The sequence below is a fragment of the Vicia villosa genome, linkage group LG3, assembly GCF_029867415.1.
Source record: "Vicia villosa cultivar HV-30 ecotype Madison, WI linkage group LG3, Vvil1.0, whole genome shotgun sequence".
Classification (NCBI taxonomy): Eukaryota; Viridiplantae; Streptophyta; class Magnoliopsida; order Fabales; family Fabaceae; genus Vicia; species Vicia villosa.
Genome location: NC_081182.1, coordinates 22,595,087 through 22,611,771, shown reverse-complemented (window position 1 = coordinate 22,611,771; position 16,685 = coordinate 22,595,087). Strand labels below are relative to the sequence as shown.

The following is a 16,685-nucleotide window of genomic DNA, read 5'->3' as shown; positions in this document are numbered from 1 at the left end:
AATACCTTTGTTCATGAAAGCATAAAAACATCTTTAATCATAGGAAGATTTTGCAATGTCACATAGGTCACTAATTTTGATAAAGAATAAACTAGGTCAGATTGAAAATCCTATACTGTGGTAGTCAAGGTTAGCAAAAATAAGAGGACTTTTTATCCACTAAAAATATGAGATACACTTTCAAAAACTTTAATTTTTTTTCTTTTTCTTTTCTTTTTAACCCAAGTAAGCATGTTTAAAGGCTTCTTTTTCCTTCCTTTAAAATAAATGGTTATAGCTTTGGTTTACAGGTCAAACTCACTACCTCTCTCAAAGTAATACATATATAATTGAGATTCATATTATGTGCTACGTGGGAAAAAGTAGGGAACATCATGTACCCAAACTCAAAAATAAAGGGAAAAAAGTTCATAGAACAATAAACTTTTCTTTATTATTTTGATATATTAACTGTAGCTACTCAAGTGAAGCATGGATTTAAATTGAAGATAAGGTAAAATCAATGGTCTTAAAGCCTCTCAACATTGCATATATTTAGATAAAATTATCCACCATAACCCTTCTACTTCAATATTAAGCCTCAAACTAGGGTTGAAAATGAGTCGAATCGAGTCGAACCCGCCTTAACTCGGATCGACTCGTTAAAAATTGGTCCAGTTCAAATTTTGATTCGAGTTTGACACGGATTTTTTTAAGCTCAAACTCGACTGTTATAAGTTCAAGAAAACCTCAGTTCGACTCGTTAGGTTCAATTCACTTATTTCACGTATTTAAAAATCATTTTTTTAAAGTTTATTTTTTATATAATTGACATTTTAAATTAATATTATTTCAAAAAGAAAATATTGAAATAAAATAAAAGTTATCATATTAGAAATTTAACTTTGTCTAAAAAATTTACTAATTCAAAAATTACATAATTTATATGATGTTGATTTTGTTTGTATAATTACTTTTAAAAACATACTTGAAAATATAAATTATCAAATAAAATTGTTAAATTAAAAGAAAATATAAGGTTAAAATTTAGAGTAAGTCTTTAAACTTATTCTTAAACGTAACATAATACTTTTCATATATAATCGAGTTGACTCATGAACCTAACGAGTCGAACTATGTATATTTAAAATTCAACTCATTTAGTTAAAAAAAAAATAGTTTTTCGCTCATATTCAGCTTATTAGATTTATGAACCTAATTTAATGATTTAATTGTCGAAATCGAATTCTAAACTATTTTTAAATTAATTCGATTCATTGTCAGCTCTACCTCCAACCTTAATTTTCAAATATCATTAAGTTAATTTCATTTAACTTTATAACACCTAACCATTCTTACACTTATCTAAACAATATAGTTCTATTTAACCCAATAGATTTAACAAACTTTCTCACAACCACCTCAAAAAAAAAAAAAAATTTAAAAAAGAGACTCCATTTTTAAAATTATACCGTACTTTTATGGAAATCTACTTTAAGTTTCGGTAAAATTTTAAATACTAACATATTTTTCTTGATAGATATAATTCTAATATTAGCCTTAATTTTCTCACCCATAATTAAAGTATTATAGAAAGAAATTGTAAATGGGAGATACCAAACTCATTATTTAAAGTTATTTAAAAACCCTTGAACAAACCAACATTTATAGTTGCATCCAACAAAACATTTAAACCCTCAACCATATTTAATGAATGCCTTTTTTTAATTTAAATTAATTAGTCGTATTGTCATTAAGTATAACTAAAGTGTTCTATAGTGAAAGTAGAGTTGATCGGTAAATAAGGAGACTAAGTTTGTCGCGGTGGTCTTGAGCTTTTAATGCGGTGGAGAGTGGGTTGACTTCTAAGGTTAGCTCTCAAATGTTCAAGTCAATGTGAGAGTGAATAGTGATGTGAGAATGACAATGAATTTGAATACCTGAGAAATATCGTGTTTTCCTCCTTAAATAGGAGAAGCGGTTGGCAAGTGAAAGCGTAGAGTGAGGCGCATATTTCGTTCAACTGTTAGATTGACCTAGATGGTCACCAGGGCTTATTTACACGAAATTTCCAATGAAAAAGCGAAAAAAGGGGTACACATAATCGACACTTTATTCCTTTGCTTCGCTATTGGACTTTTAAACATATGTAGATCCTTCTCCTTTCGTTTTTCCTCATATATTACCTCATTAACAATCAATATTTCTTTCAAAATTTTCATGTCTCACAAAAGTATATTGAAAACCCAAAATTACCTAGGCACGACAATAAATTTCAACCCTCGCCAACATCGCCCCGAATTTTATGCGAAAAATCGATTTAATTTGGGGTGGATGCGAGGAAAACCAAGTTTTAAAAACAAGAGTGTGGATGGGTGTTAATATTGAGAAAAACAAGTGTGGGTTCGAAGTCTTGAGAAACAAGTGTAGAGAAGTCCCACATTGATTATAAAAATGGAGATTGTGTACTTTATAAGTAAGAGAACTCACACATCTATCACCTTATGATTTTGGGTGAGTATGTGGTGTATCTCTCACAAGGTGTGTTCCTCATAAAGAAATGTCCCAATGTAAAATGCTCTGACCCCCGATTTAATGACCCAATAGTGGTATCACAGCCTTGTTCGAGTGAATGATCGACTCACTTGTATCAAAAGTCCTCCCTACATGGTGGTGGATATGAGGCATGGCCCATGGCCCGTTGAAAAAGTGTCAAATGTGGTACAAGTGTATGTGGATGAAAGAGCTTTCGCTTAAGGGAGAACATTGTGGATGGAGTCACACTTGAGGGAGTGTTGAGAAAAATAAGTGTGAGTTAGAAGTTTTGAAAAACAAGTGTGGGAAAGTTCCGCATTGAATAAAATATTGGAGATTGAGCAATTTATAAGTGAGAGAAAGACCTCAATGTAAAATGCTCCTTCATGTTGATCCCCAAAGATTTGATGACCTAACAAATATTCACCCCACACCCATCCTCGCCCCCACCTAACCTTCTCAAAATCTCACTATTATATTTGTTAGTAAAAAATATAATTTGTGTGATTAATTTATGTTGAATGTTGCTATTTAATTTAAGAGTGAACAACATTTTTGCTCTCCATATAGGCGACTTCTATTTTACTCCTCTATAAAAAAAATCAGATTCAAATCTTGTCATACGACTCAATAATTATTTTACTCCTCTATAAAAAAAGTTCAAATTCAAATCTTGTCATATGACTCAACAATTAAGCTTGTGTGGCATGCTGATTATATAATTTATTTATTTTTTTCAATTTTTTAAAGACAAGTGTCATTTTAATATTAAATTATTTTTTTTAAAATCAAAATTTAAAATAAAAATCCATCTTTATATCTACCTTTCATGATTTGCATCTTTTCATATCATTCAAACCTAGCAAAAAAATTCAAAAAAAACCATCCTTCCCAAAATACATATTTTCCTACATCATTTAGAATTTTTATTACCAAATTGGGAAGCTAAATAGAGAAATTAACTTGAGTAATAGATTAACTTTAAAAAAATCTAGATTTTAATGAAGATATCAAGATTGGGATGAAAATATGAATACAAACCCAGAATTAATGAAACACTTACATACAAAAATTGCTTAACTTCATCATCTTAAATGGGTGCAACTTTTTTGTGACATTACTTCGGACCTTCTACAGCTCATTCACAACTAAACCACTGCAGCTCTAAATATCATTCAATCAAGTATAATAAGAATCTTCCACAAGCCATGCACATGCACTCTCAACAGGGTGTCCATTTTGAGCATAAGTTGCAAGCATATAGTTACACAACACAATATCTTTCCAAAAATGTGATTAAACACATGTTGAGCATCCATTTTGAGAATAAGTTGCAAGCATAGAGTTCCACAATACAACATATCTCTCAACATGCTTTTAGAGCAAACGATAAAGTAAAATTATTAGGTTTGAGCCCATAATCAAACATATCATGTTGTAGCATAATTTCAAATCAAAAACTTTCAAAGAAACGAGTTCCATTTGGAAATTATGTCGAACACGTTATATGCATTTGGAAGAGAATTGGAAACTATGTAAAGATGAACGATTCGGATATGCACCTCCGAAAAAAATCATTGAGTTGTTAAATTCGGAATAAATTGTTAGGGTTAATCTGGAGATGCATCTTTGAAATGTATTTTGATAAAAAAAAGTGAAATTCAATTGAGTTGTGTTACAATGGTGCTCAAGGTGCGCCCGGAAATACATTTCCAAAATCTGAGGGGGGGAGAGGTTTGGATTTTCTTAAGGTATATTTCCACCACATGGGATGGGGATACAACTCCGAACTATATAATATTGTTCCATAGATTCAAAACATGTTCATGCCTATGTGATTTGACATATTCCTTAAGCTTCATACTAATTTTTTTTTTTAAATATGAAATAGACACAACAAATGAGTTGAGTTTGGAAACACAACTTCCACAACATTCATCAACGCTAGTTCACAAAACCTTTTCTGACAACTTCTAGGAAGAAAACAACTCTTTTAGCTTCTCTAGTGCTCATGTGAAGTTTTCCTCCCTTTCATGTTTTCGTATAGGAAAATCCAACCAAAAATATCAACTTCGTAGATGTAACATCAACAATCTCAAGTAGTGGTATCTAGTAACTGTTTGTTTTTGTATGTATAATAAATAAACAACTTCCAATCCAATATCAAATAAATAAAAATATAAGCAATTAGAGCATGCAGTACCTATTTGTTTTGTATGTGCAATCAAAAATTAACACAAGATGAAGCATGTTCAACAACTTCACTGAATCAGACTGCGTTCAAAATATATCAGCAATGACATAGAAAAAGTCCTTGTTTCTAGTCCAATACATGTATTTCTCTTCATGAATAAGACTCGGCAGATGTTGTATTTTGGTCAATGGACCTCTCTTGATTGTCTTGTATGTATAACTTTCCTCGTATACATGGGCAACTATGTATTTGAGAGTCATATTGTATCTGGTCATGTCATTCCCAAATTTTCCTTCATTATCTTTTAAACGGCCAAATATGTCATGGTCATCTAAGTCCTTAGCTAGTATATGATTGTGAACTCTACATCTAACCGTAACCTTCTAACTGCCTCCACTTGGCACAGATCTATCTCATCATAAATGGACATGTCATTTTCATACTATAATTGCTTTCATTCACATTCTTCTTCTTGTAATTTCTTCCTCTCTCACAACCTATAATCAATTTATCTTTTCACCCTCTAATCCCAATTGAGGTATCAAAATGCAGAGTAACAATAATAATATCATGTTGTTTACCAATAGAATGTGTCAATGCCAAAACATCAGCTCGGGCGAGAAATATTTGTCATTTACAACATATTCAGAATAAATTATCAATGTCGAAGATATCATAAGCTTAATATTTTTTGAACAAATTAAAAATTAAGCATGTATGTAAAATATATCGCATTAGTGGTGAAAAACTGAGTATAATTTGCATGGAAATCATCAAGATCTGAACCGCACAAATGAAGCATACTGAACTATCAGAGCTACAATCCGGTACTTTTCAACGTTTCTCAATTTTTTTGAAATATGTATGCTATAATCATCTCTGCAAACATATGGGATTTATATGGAATGATTTTGGTGAAGCATATATGAAACAGATGTTGGGAAAATATATGGTGTTCAACTCAAGTGAGCCTGATTTAGTGAGATAATAGGTACATCCGAAAATGCATTTTTAAAATCAAATGAGTATTTTTGAATTTTCTTTGTGTTTTTCCACATCTTAGGATGGGTTATCAGTTCCCAAATATTTTTGGTATTATTAGTCACGAAATTACTAAATTCTCTTAACACTCTCAAAAGCCTTTCAAACTGTTAAAAATACAATTCGAATTCTAGAATACGAAATGTATTTTTTTAAGGTGTTTAGATTTTGATATTTGAACATCTCATATAAGCCACAAAATACTTATTCCTCCCCCCTCATTTTCTGTCATGTTGGGTAAGTTCATATTCTAAACTTTGAGCATGCACCATTTTGCATGTGTGCGGATTCTAGAATCAATCATGAACCATTCTCCAAACATTCTTCGATCTTTGAGTCATTTATATTCATTACTGAAATTATTGACAAAAATATTAACAAATCAACATTTGACAAAAAGAAATGTGCTGAAACAATTTTGTGGCTTAATTTCAAGTATACTATTCAATTTTGTGCCCTAATTTCAAAGACCGGAGCTTTTTAAGAAAAAGCTTAAGGTAATTTGGTTGATTAGCATCTGACTATAATTTAGTACGAGAGGAACTTGAAACAATTTGAGAAAAAAATCTCCAGTATTACAAATCATTGGGTTTTTGGAGGACTTCAATTGTATTTTTGCAGTGATTCTATTTGATTGTGTTTTGGAACTCGGGTGAACTTGGTTTTCAAGCCTTGTCTCTCTATGGTGAAAGTAGCCCTTTTTGTTCTTTTCTCGCACTCCTTGTGCCTTGTTAGAATTTTTAATATAGTTTTGCTTATTCAAAAAAAAACTTTGCTTAACCAATTCGACCTTAGGATATTGTTTATCATTCAGACTCATCTGGCTATAATCAGGCTACTAAGTTGGACACTCACCTTGTGGAGAATGAGAATGTTTCCATTAATGTCAGTTGGAGTCCTCCTAGTATTGGTCATGCCAAGTTGAACAATAACAGCACTTCTAAGTATGGTACTTCCTCTGCTGGATATGGAGGTTTGGCCCAGGAGTTAGATGGAGGAATGTGCAGATCCGTGTTTGATACCTTGTAGCAGTTAGCTGCAACCAATTTCACGGTTGATGATATATCATAGCATATTAAATGGCATTGCTTTCCATAATCTAGCCCTATAATTGTCAAGTAAAAGATGCAGACCTTTAATAATTTGTAACCCTTATCAACTTAGTGACTGAGTTTGAACCACTAGATAAACAAAATAACTTTAATTCACAGATGTAAATAAAATCTCCATAAAAGGATAGTATGACAAAACTCATACAGCTTCTAGTCCAGCAAACACTATAGCAGCATCAATCACGTTTTCATACGGTGCATAGAATTAATCACAATAATTAGAATTCAACAATGATTGAACTTACTAGGAGTCATCATTCTAGTGATGTACAACTTGCAAGACAGAAAAAACTGTTTGAATCAAAGAGAGAATCAGCAGTAAAATTCCAGCAACAGAAGCCGCAGTTTGCCAAGGACTGCTACAATAATCACGTCGGAGAGTAGCCTTCAATTTACGCAAAGGATCACTACAAAAACCATTCAAATCTTCACAAAGAACAGAGTAATGAGAACTGAAATTTGAATGCGTAACATTTTTCCAAAGACTATTAAACAAGTTAGCCACAGAATCACTATCTCCAAGCCAATTAACCAAAATCCCCTTCTTAACAAGTATATCCACATCCCTTCCAGTATTAATAAGAAAATCCAAAACCGCAACATAATCAGTAACGTAAGACTCGTAAGGATAATGACATTGCTCCAAAGCAACCATATTCCGAAACAAAATCTCAGTCCAATCCTCGACTTTCAATTGAGGTATTTCAAGAACTCGACCCGAAAACCTCAAGTCGAGTAAACACTCACTTTCAGTGTTCACTTTAAACCTAACACCTGCTTCTAACAACTCAGTTACACTATGAAGATGTGTCATCGGCTCATCGATTCTACGCGGCCGTCTTTCCAATGGATGTTGCAAGTGGAAAATTCTAATAAGATCAGTGAAATGCCTTATGCTAATATAACTATTATCAGAAAAGTCTAACTTGGATTTATTGTAATAAGCAAAATAATCAAAAGTAAGTTCAAGAAAAGAAGGGATATTAGTCTTAGAACTAAAAGAAATATTGAAGATTTTTTCAACAACAAAAAAGGGTAACTGATTTTCAACTAACAATAAATCTAATCTTATATTAGAAGCTAACCAGGGTTTTAAGAGAAAATCATCCTCTTGAGACCAATCATCATAATAAGATCTCCAGAAAAGCTCAATTATGAAACCAGAATCGATTAAGATTAATTTAACAAGTTCCTGATTTGTGAAATCTAGGGTTTCGGAATAAGAACGGTTGAAAATAGGTATGATGGATTCAATGTAGTTGATGAAGGTGTGTAAAGTTGAATCGGTTCGTTGGAGAAATGCTTTGAGATAAATGAGTTTGTGTCGTTCCATGTTTTGGAGGCGGGGGTGGTGGTGGTGGTGACGGTGGTGGAAAGGACCGATGGAAATGACTTTGGGGGTGTATGCGTCGTCGTTGAGTCTGCGAATAACGAAGGGGACTTTGTAGATACAACAATCGGCGGTTACCGGTGGTTCTGCTTGGTCGAGCATGGCATTGATGTCATTCACCATCATGTTGTGGTGGTTCATGGTTGACTGTTACCGGAGAAGAAGACTTGCGAGAAAATGAAGAAGCTCTGACCCAATTAAAGTTCAAGTTACGTTTGTTGAGGGAAATTTTCAATCATATAAGTTTTTATTTTTATTTTAATAAAGGCCAAAATAGATTAAACAAAAGAAAATAGTACAAAGGAGGGAGGACAAGACCAAAACTCTCAAGAATAACAAAGCGAAAAGGAAAAAAAACAAAAGATAAATAACAAAAACACATGAGATAACTCATATGAAAGAAACTACCGAGGCGTACGGTTGGAGGCCCCTACCTTGAAACCTTTGCACGTCTCAGGCGGCTTCTTCATGTGCTTCCTATTTCTTGGAACCACCAATTGAAATGGTTGACTAGTGTTTTCATCCAAATCAACAATCACATCTCTCTTATCCATGTTAGCCCAAGATTCACTAAGAAAATTCATGGCTTGTTGAGCATCTGAATCAGAATCTCCATCTTGATTCTTGTCAATTTTACCTTGATCAATGGTATCTATATCAACTAAACCACGCAAATTTGCATTACCTTGGGCACCCAAGTCTTCTTGATGCAACACATCAATACTCACAACATTCCCACCAACAGTGGTTTTCAAACAATCAACAAATTCTAAAAGAGGATTATTATCAACACATGTATCATTTTCACATTCAACTGATTCCTTTCTTAAATCTTCATTCTGAGACTTATTCTCCGTGCGTTTATGCTTCTCCTTAGATACCCTTTTCTCTTGATCAACTTTAACAAGTTTACAAGACGAAAAACTATGTCCAATGTTAAGACATTGCGAACAGAAAAGAGGCAAATTTTCATATTCAACGTTAACAAGAAACGCATAATCTTCTCTTTCGACCCACAATTTATGTCTGGTTTTAGCATATAAGTTGTAACAAAAGATAAAAGTTAATATTTGATACTATTAAACAATTTCTTTATTCTGTAAAAAAAAAAACAATTTCTTTATAGACTCCAAAATACCCCTAACTTTAGAGATGCATTTTAAAGTTTTTTTTCTAGATTTTTTCAGAATTCGGAGATGCATCTCTAAAAATACCAATTTAGAGATGTTTTCAGAGATGCATCTCCGAAATTTTCACATTTTTGGATTTTTCGGAGATGCATCTCCGAAATATACAGGAAGTTATTTTTTGTTTTCTAAACAATGGTTAGTCTCGTATTTTAAATTAAACGATAATGTTTAATGTAAACAGTGCTTGATATAAACTAAATATAACAACCAAATTGAAATAAAATACTACTATTATATATACAAAAAATAGTGTACGTCAATGTCAAAATAATATAACCCGAATACAAAAAAGTCAAGAATAAAAAATAAATAGACAGCTGATACTGAGTGTGCCTAACCCTAACCCCCAGGGACCTCCTCTACCTCGTATATGTCGTCGCACCGGCCGCGTCCCGATCATCCTCTCCACGATGGCAACTGCCTCTGGACCGTCGTGTTCAATGATACCTCGGTTCAATGCGTCCCGCCCAAGCATCTCTATCCGTTGGCATATCGGCAGGAGATCAGTGGCATGGTCATCATTGGCCTGCTGGTTCTCTAAGATCTCCTCGTGTGCTGGCCTACGAGCTCCGGGAGCGTCGGGTGTCATCACAGGATGTGACACCTGATAGAATCATATCACGTGCCCCTCTACACGGTGTCACTCATGGGTGGCCGCCATACGCCGATACTCATCCGGGACCAAATGATACATCTAGTCCTCAAATATAGCAGTGAGTTCCACTCGGGTAACTCTGTCGAGAGCAGCCTCAAACGGTGACCTCGGTATCATCTGCACACGTCCAAACTGTCTCATGCACTGCTCCGGCAGATACCTCACCATGGTGTTGGCCCCGCATGCCAACCATCCAGAGTATAACGTGATGCAGTCGAATGAGACAACAACACGGTAGTCGGTGAACAGCGTCCAACGAATGTCATCGTGAGCAGTGCGGTCGAGGTACCCGCGATATGGGCTCATTCTGTTATTCCCCCTTGGAGAACGTATCGGGCGGCCCTTGGCATGGCGTTAATGTACGCAGGATCAATAGCAAAGTCGTGGATGCGGGGGAAGTACGAGATGATCCAGCCCTGAAACACAAATACGATAATATGTTAAAATAAATATGAACCATAAATAAATGTGAAAGAATTAAAAAGAAACGTCTCATCAAGAGTGTGCAAGATCCAGTCAACTATCTGGTCCTCTAGTTGGAGGCTTCATTCAGCTTCTGGTATAGATATACCAGAATAGTTTCCCCCCAGTTCCACTGGTCAATGGTAGCCAGGTCCATAAAGTAGCGGAGATGTGTCATGTCGACGTAGGTTGCACTTTTGTCCACAAAGAGTGTAGTGCCTACCATGAACATGAACCAGCACCGCGGAGCGCAGACATGGTGATACTCTATAAAAAGCTCGTCACCCTCCTGCTCGGACTCCGTTGTCGCCACCAAGTGGTTCTCATACATCTCTCTCAAGTTGGAGAACCGGATATGGGCCCAATCATCGCCCGACACTCATAGTCAGCCATGTGTTAGGTTCATCCTGATAGTCGACCATCCACTCAATCGCCTCGACCCTCTGTATCCGGGAGTGGTGCAGCAACCTCCCTGTGATTGGCAGGTGGAGCAGACACTAAATATCGTGCAAGGTGATCGTCAACTCCCCAACTGAAAAGTGGAAAGAAGACGTCTTCTTGTGTCATCGCTCCACGAAAGTCCCCTGCATGTCGTGGCTTATAGTGGTATATTCGGTCATGCACGACCCGCCATGTCCGGAACCAGCTATAACATCATTAAACCACTAGGCCTGTGATTTAAACAGATTAAAAATCTTCCGCGCGTGGTTCACGGATTTTATCGTCGGCCATTCCTGCTACAACAAAAACAAAGGATGGACAACCTACCATGGCATCTAGAGTGGCTAGCTATGAGACGAGGATGGATCGTTATTTCTTATAGTGAATTGATTTTTTTTATCTAGACGTACAAAGCATCTCTAATAGCATCCTTGAATTTATGTGGAAAATTAATTGCTTTAGTCAAACGTACAAATCATATCTGACAATATCCTTGACTTTATGTGAGGAATTGACTACTTTAGTCGGACATACAAAGCGTCTACGACAACACTCCTAATTTTACGTTGACAATTGATTGCTTAAGTATGACGTACAAAGCGTCTCTGACATTACCTTTGGCTGATCCCTAAAATTTGTCATATTTTTAATAATCACTGGTCATTTGGCATTTTGCATTTTTGCATTTTTATCACTTCATTTTATTCATACATTCATCATCCTTTTTACTTCAATACCTTGCATATAGTGTAAAGAAAAGAAAGGATCATTTTGTTTCGAATTAAGCCTTTGGTCTATATTGTCGGATGCTTGTGATTATTTGCAAGTTTAAAAAACAATTGACACAAAGGACCTCATGACCATTTCCAATTATTTTCATTTTAGTCGCCTAATTTATTTGGAATCAACAAAGCCAAGGCTGAGTGTTTGATTCTCTATATGGATTGGAAGTTGGATCATTTTTCTCATTTTTTAACTAAGTCATAGTAAAACTAAAATTTGTATTGATTCTCTTCATTTGCATCATTAACTTGACTTGTATCCTTCTTAAGTTAAGATAAAATCAACCAAGTTCGAGACACATTGATTAAGACTTAGAATTAAGCTTGGTGTGCTTCATACTTTACACTAAAAATAAGACAAGTTTGATTTTAAGTTAAATTCAATCTCATTCACCAAGTTGTCCTTTTTCTTTCATTTATAATTTGCTAAAAGGAACAAATTCAAATTTCATTCTCATCATTCAAATAAAAAACCACTAGACCAAAATCAAAATAGAAGTAGAAATTACAAGCGACGAAATTGAATCAAATTTCATTCATCCATCCTTTTCCCTTTAAATCCATTTGAAAACTAAGACTTTGTTTGCGAGTTTGAAGAGGAAGAGAGGGGAGAGCTTTGAAAAATAGAAAGAATTAGGTGAAAAAAATTAAAAGATTTTCGATACGAGAATTTTAGAGGGTTTGATTTTATTCATAACACCAAAAACCTCTTAAAATAAAGGAACTCAAAAATTGTATTCTAAGAGGATTTTAGAGGGCTTACATAAATTTTCCAAATATCTTTTAGGTTGTTATACTATTCTGAAAATTAAAATTTTTGTAATGATAATGACTCTTTTATCATTATAAAAAAAAAATTCAAAAAATGTCAAATATTTTTTTATATTTTCTTAAAATTTCGTTTTCGAAAACCTTTCTCTTCCCTCCCTTTCAAACTCGCAAATATAGCCTAAACAAGCTTCAATGCCCATTTTTGAATCTTTATTCATAATCATACAAGCATACATCATCATCAATATTGAATAAAGCTTTAAGTTTTCAACCATTACCATTATACATCATAAGTCAACATGTTCAAATTCAAATTGACAAAAACCAAAACCAAAACCAAGCTTGATTGTATTTTGAGTTGCATCTTCATTTTCAATTACATAAAATCCCCACGGTTTCATCATTTTTAACCGATTAGATCGAAAACCAAAATTTCATACGATCTATTTGACACTGAAAACCAACGTGCAATAAAACCGAGAAAATCATCGAGGAATCAAGCATAGACCCAAAAAATTGATAAAAAGCTATTGTTCACCAGATTTCTCAAGTTAGACCAAATTATAACTTTATTTTATAATGTTTTAATTAAAAAAAACTAATCAAAAAATTATACTATGTGTCATTTCCCACACACCTACATGAAAAAAACTGCACATGTTATAATTCCAAAGGCTATTGTTTATATATAGAACATTTTCTATGCAATTTTCTTGTTAATATATAAAGCATTTTTCTATGCAACTTTCTTTTAAGTTACAATATGGATATATCATAGCCAAAACTACAATTGAAAGCTTCATATAAAAATATAAACATATTTTTGTGGTTATTTTAGAAACATTTTTGAAAGAGACTCACATCTCAATTTTGTCTTACTTTATATAAGATATACTACAATTTTTATTTTTTATTATTAATCCTCACCATTTTAGTATATTAGAAATTAAAGTCTACAATTTTTTAAAATATTTGTATGCTCACTTTTTTTACTTAATACATAAAATATCTCTACAAATATATATTTTATCGATGCATAAAAATTAATCTCTAATTTTTAAATATGTAAAACTATAAATAATATGTTATATGTGTTTATGATACATAATATTGTATTAAAATGCATATGTTTTATTATCACCGATTGAATGTCCAGCTTTTAATTATTAAAGTTTAAAAGTCTCAGTCGAGTCCTCAACTTTCAATTGAGGATTTAAAGAACTTGCCCCCGAAAACATCAAGTCAAGTAAACATTTACTTTCAGTGTTCACTTTAAACCTAACACCTGCTTCATACAATTCAATTACACTATGACAATGAAACATCGGTTCTTCGCTTCTAGGCGGCCGTATTTCCAATGGATGTTGCAAGTGGAAAATTCTAATAAGATCAGTAAAATGCCTTATGGTAATAATAGCATCATTGTCATAAACCAAGTTTGATTTATGAAATAAGCAAAATAATCAAAAGTGAGCTCAAGAAAAGAATGGATATTAGTCTTAGCAGTAAAAGAAATATTGAAGATTTTTTAAAGATTGATCCTGACGTGCATACTATAAAATATTGTGACTTAATTTTAAAGACCAGATTTGAAGAAAAGACTTCAAGTAATGTTGGTTGATTTGCATCTGGCTAATTTAATATGAGACGAACTTGAGAAGAAAAAAGCAGGAGTAACTTCAGACAATTTAAGCAACCAAAAAAAAATCTCTATTTGCTCTTTGTAGTGGTTGAGACTTGAGACTGAGTTAAATCCTTCTCATTCAATGATCTTCTTCTACCAATGATGGTCTTATCCTTTGCCTTGTAGGTGATGGGATTGGTGTAGATGCATTCTCTAGTTTAAGAACTTTTTTTTTTTTCATACCAGAGAGTTTGGTTGGATCAATTTTAAAATTTCTGATGAATTATCTGAATATTTGAAAAATATAGTTGAGTTGTTTAAATATTTAAAAATATATAATATAAAAAATTGAGTCATTTAAAAAAAACTCAATGAATAATCTGGATGCTCTTACAAGAAAGATTGCTTTATGGTTTCTTTAAAAATCTTGGATGTTACAATACTTTGGCAGAATAGTTGTAATGGATGTGAACACTCACTTTAATATTTTTTTTTCATGCAAAGTCCATCAATATGAAATTACAATTATGATCTAATACAACACACAAAATAACCAAACAAGCAAAACAACATAAATTGGAAGTAATAAGAATTACAATAAGAATCCAAGAATGATTGAACTTACTAGGAGTCTTTCTAATGCTATACAACTTGCAAGACAGAACAAACTGATTGAAGTAAAGAGAGAATCAGCAGTAAAATTCCAGCAACGGTAGCAGCAGTTTGCCAAGGATTGCTACAATAGTCGCGCCTCAGAGTAGCCTTCAGTTTATGCAAAGGATCATTAAAAAAATCGTTCAAGTCTTTACAAAGAACATAGTAATCAAAATTGGAATTAGTAAGTGCAACATTTTTACCAATACTATTAAACAAGTTAGCCACAGAATCACTATCCCCAAGCCAATTAACCAATATCCCCTTCTTAACAAGTATATCCGCATCCCTTCCAGTGTTAATAAGAAAATCCAAAATTCCAATGTAATCAGTAATGTAGGACTCATAAGGGTAATGACATTGCTCCAAAGCAACCATATTCCGTAACAAAATCTCAGTCATATCCTCGACTCTTAATTGAGGAATTTCAAGAACTCCACCCGAAAACCTCAAGTCAAGTAAACACTTACTTTCAGTGTTCACTTTAAACCTAACACCCGCTTCTAACAATTCAGTTACACTATGAAGAAGATTCATCGATTCATCAATTCTACGTGGTCGTTTGTCCATTGGATGTTGCAAGTAGAAAATTCTAATTAGATCAGTGAAATGCCTTATGCTAATATCATTATTATTAGAAGCCAAATTTGATTTGTTGTAATAAGAAAAATAATAATAAGTGAGCTCAAGAAAAGAAGGGAAATTAGTCTTAGCACTAAAAGAAATATTGAAGATTTTTTCAACAACAAAAAAGGGTAATTGATTTTCAAGTAATAACAAATCTAGTCTTATATTATTAGCTATGCAAGGTTTTAAGAGAAGAGCATCAACTTGAGACCAAGCAACATTGTTATAGGATCGACAAAAAAGTTCAATTATGAAAGCAGAATCGATTAAGATTAATTCAACGAGTTCCTGATCGGTAAAGTCTAAGGTTTCGGAATAACAATGACGAAAATTAGGTACGATAGAATCTACGTAGTGAATCAAAGGTTGTATAGTTGCCTCAGCACGTTCGAGAAATGCTTTGAAGTAAATAAGTTTGTGTCGTTCCATGTTTTGGAGGCGGGGGTGTTGGTGGTGACGGTGGTGAAAAGGGCCTATGGAAATGACTTTGGGGGTGTATGCGTCGTCGTTGAGTCTGCGAATATCAAAGGGGACCTTGTAGATGCAACAATAATCGGTTAACTGAGGTTGTGCATTGTCGAGCATGGCATTGATATCATTCGCCATCATGTCGCGGTGGTTCATGATTGACTGCTATTGGGTGAAAAAGACTTGGCAAGAAAATGAAGTTTTGACCCAATGAAAGTTCAAGTTTATGTTTATTGAGGGAAATTTTCAAGCATTTATACTAACTACATAGCAGTTCATTGCGGTGTATAGTGGCTTGAAATGTTCTTAAGAAGTATCAATAAAATCCCAAACCTCAAAGTGAAGGGACGAATGGCTTACCACATGCAAAGGGAATCAAATCCCTGACCTCAAACTCAAGGGACGGATTGCTTATCACCCCAGCAATTATAGTGTTCTTTCAACACTAAATTATTCTCATAATTTCATACAAACAACTTACTTCAAAGATACATTTAAGTAAATATAATTGTATATAGTTAAGTTATATTTCAACACTAAATTATAGTTAATACCTATTTTATCTCTATTAAAAAAAGGTTGTAGACTAGAACATCTGAACATGTGACCTTAGATTAATTTCTCCTGCCCTCTACTGATCGGTTATTGCACAAATCTGTGACTTAAGAATAGAATGGATTAAGCAAATATTAAATATATAGAATGACACATTAATGTTGATTAAATTAAATTAAATCAATTAAATAGATATTAAAAATAG

At 33.4% G+C, this 16,685-nt stretch overlaps 2 protein-coding genes across 5 annotated transcripts; both read right to left on the bottom strand.

Moving 5' to 3' along the window:
• Nucleotides 1-3,932: 3,932 nt before the first annotated feature.
• On the bottom strand, nt 3,933-8,459 carry LOC131660639 (UPF0481 protein At3g47200-like). Of its 3 annotated transcripts, none has more exons than XM_058929920.1 (2): nt 7,107-8,459; nt 3,933-6,854 (listed from the first exon to the last, which is right to left on the bottom strand). In XM_058929920.1, the coding sequence occupies exon 1, from the start codon at nt 8,390-8,392 to the stop codon at nt 7,121-7,123; it is 1,272 nt and encodes a 423-aa protein (XP_058785903.1). In that variant the 5' UTR covers nt 8,393-8,459; the 3' UTR covers nt 3,933-6,854; nt 7,107-7,120. The 3 variants fall into 3 exon arrangements, 2 of the variants coding, with proteins under 2 accessions (XP_058785903.1, XP_058785904.1); XM_058929921.1 differs by having other exon boundaries at nt 3,933-6,785; XR_009301005.1 differs by having other exon boundaries at nt 3,947-5,205; nt 6,605-8,459.
• Nucleotides 8,460-14,689: 6,230 nt separating this feature from the next.
• LOC131655137 (UPF0481 protein At3g47200-like) lies at nt 14,690-16,131 on the bottom strand. Of its 2 annotated transcripts, XM_058925042.1 has the most exons (2): nt 15,034-16,131; nt 14,819-14,938 (listed from the first exon to the last, which is right to left on the bottom strand). In XM_058925042.1, exons 1-2 carry the CDS (start codon nt 16,079-16,081, stop codon nt 14,913-14,915), a joined length of 1,074 nt encoding a protein of 357 aa, XP_058781025.1. In that variant the 5' UTR covers nt 16,082-16,131; the 3' UTR covers nt 14,819-14,912. The 2 variants fall into 2 exon arrangements, with proteins under 2 accessions (XP_058781024.1, XP_058781025.1); XM_058925041.1 differs by having other exon boundaries at nt 14,690-16,131.
• Nucleotides 16,132-16,685: the final 554 nt, after the last annotated feature.

Coding starts and splice junctions, on each gene's coding strand:
- LOC131655137 (XM_058925041.1), bottom strand. CDS start 16,081: ATGAACCACCGCGACATGATGGCGAATGATATCAATGCCATGCTCGAC.
- LOC131660639 (XM_058929920.1), bottom strand. CDS start 8,392: ATGAACCACCACAACATGATGGTGAATGACATCAATGCCATGCTCGAC.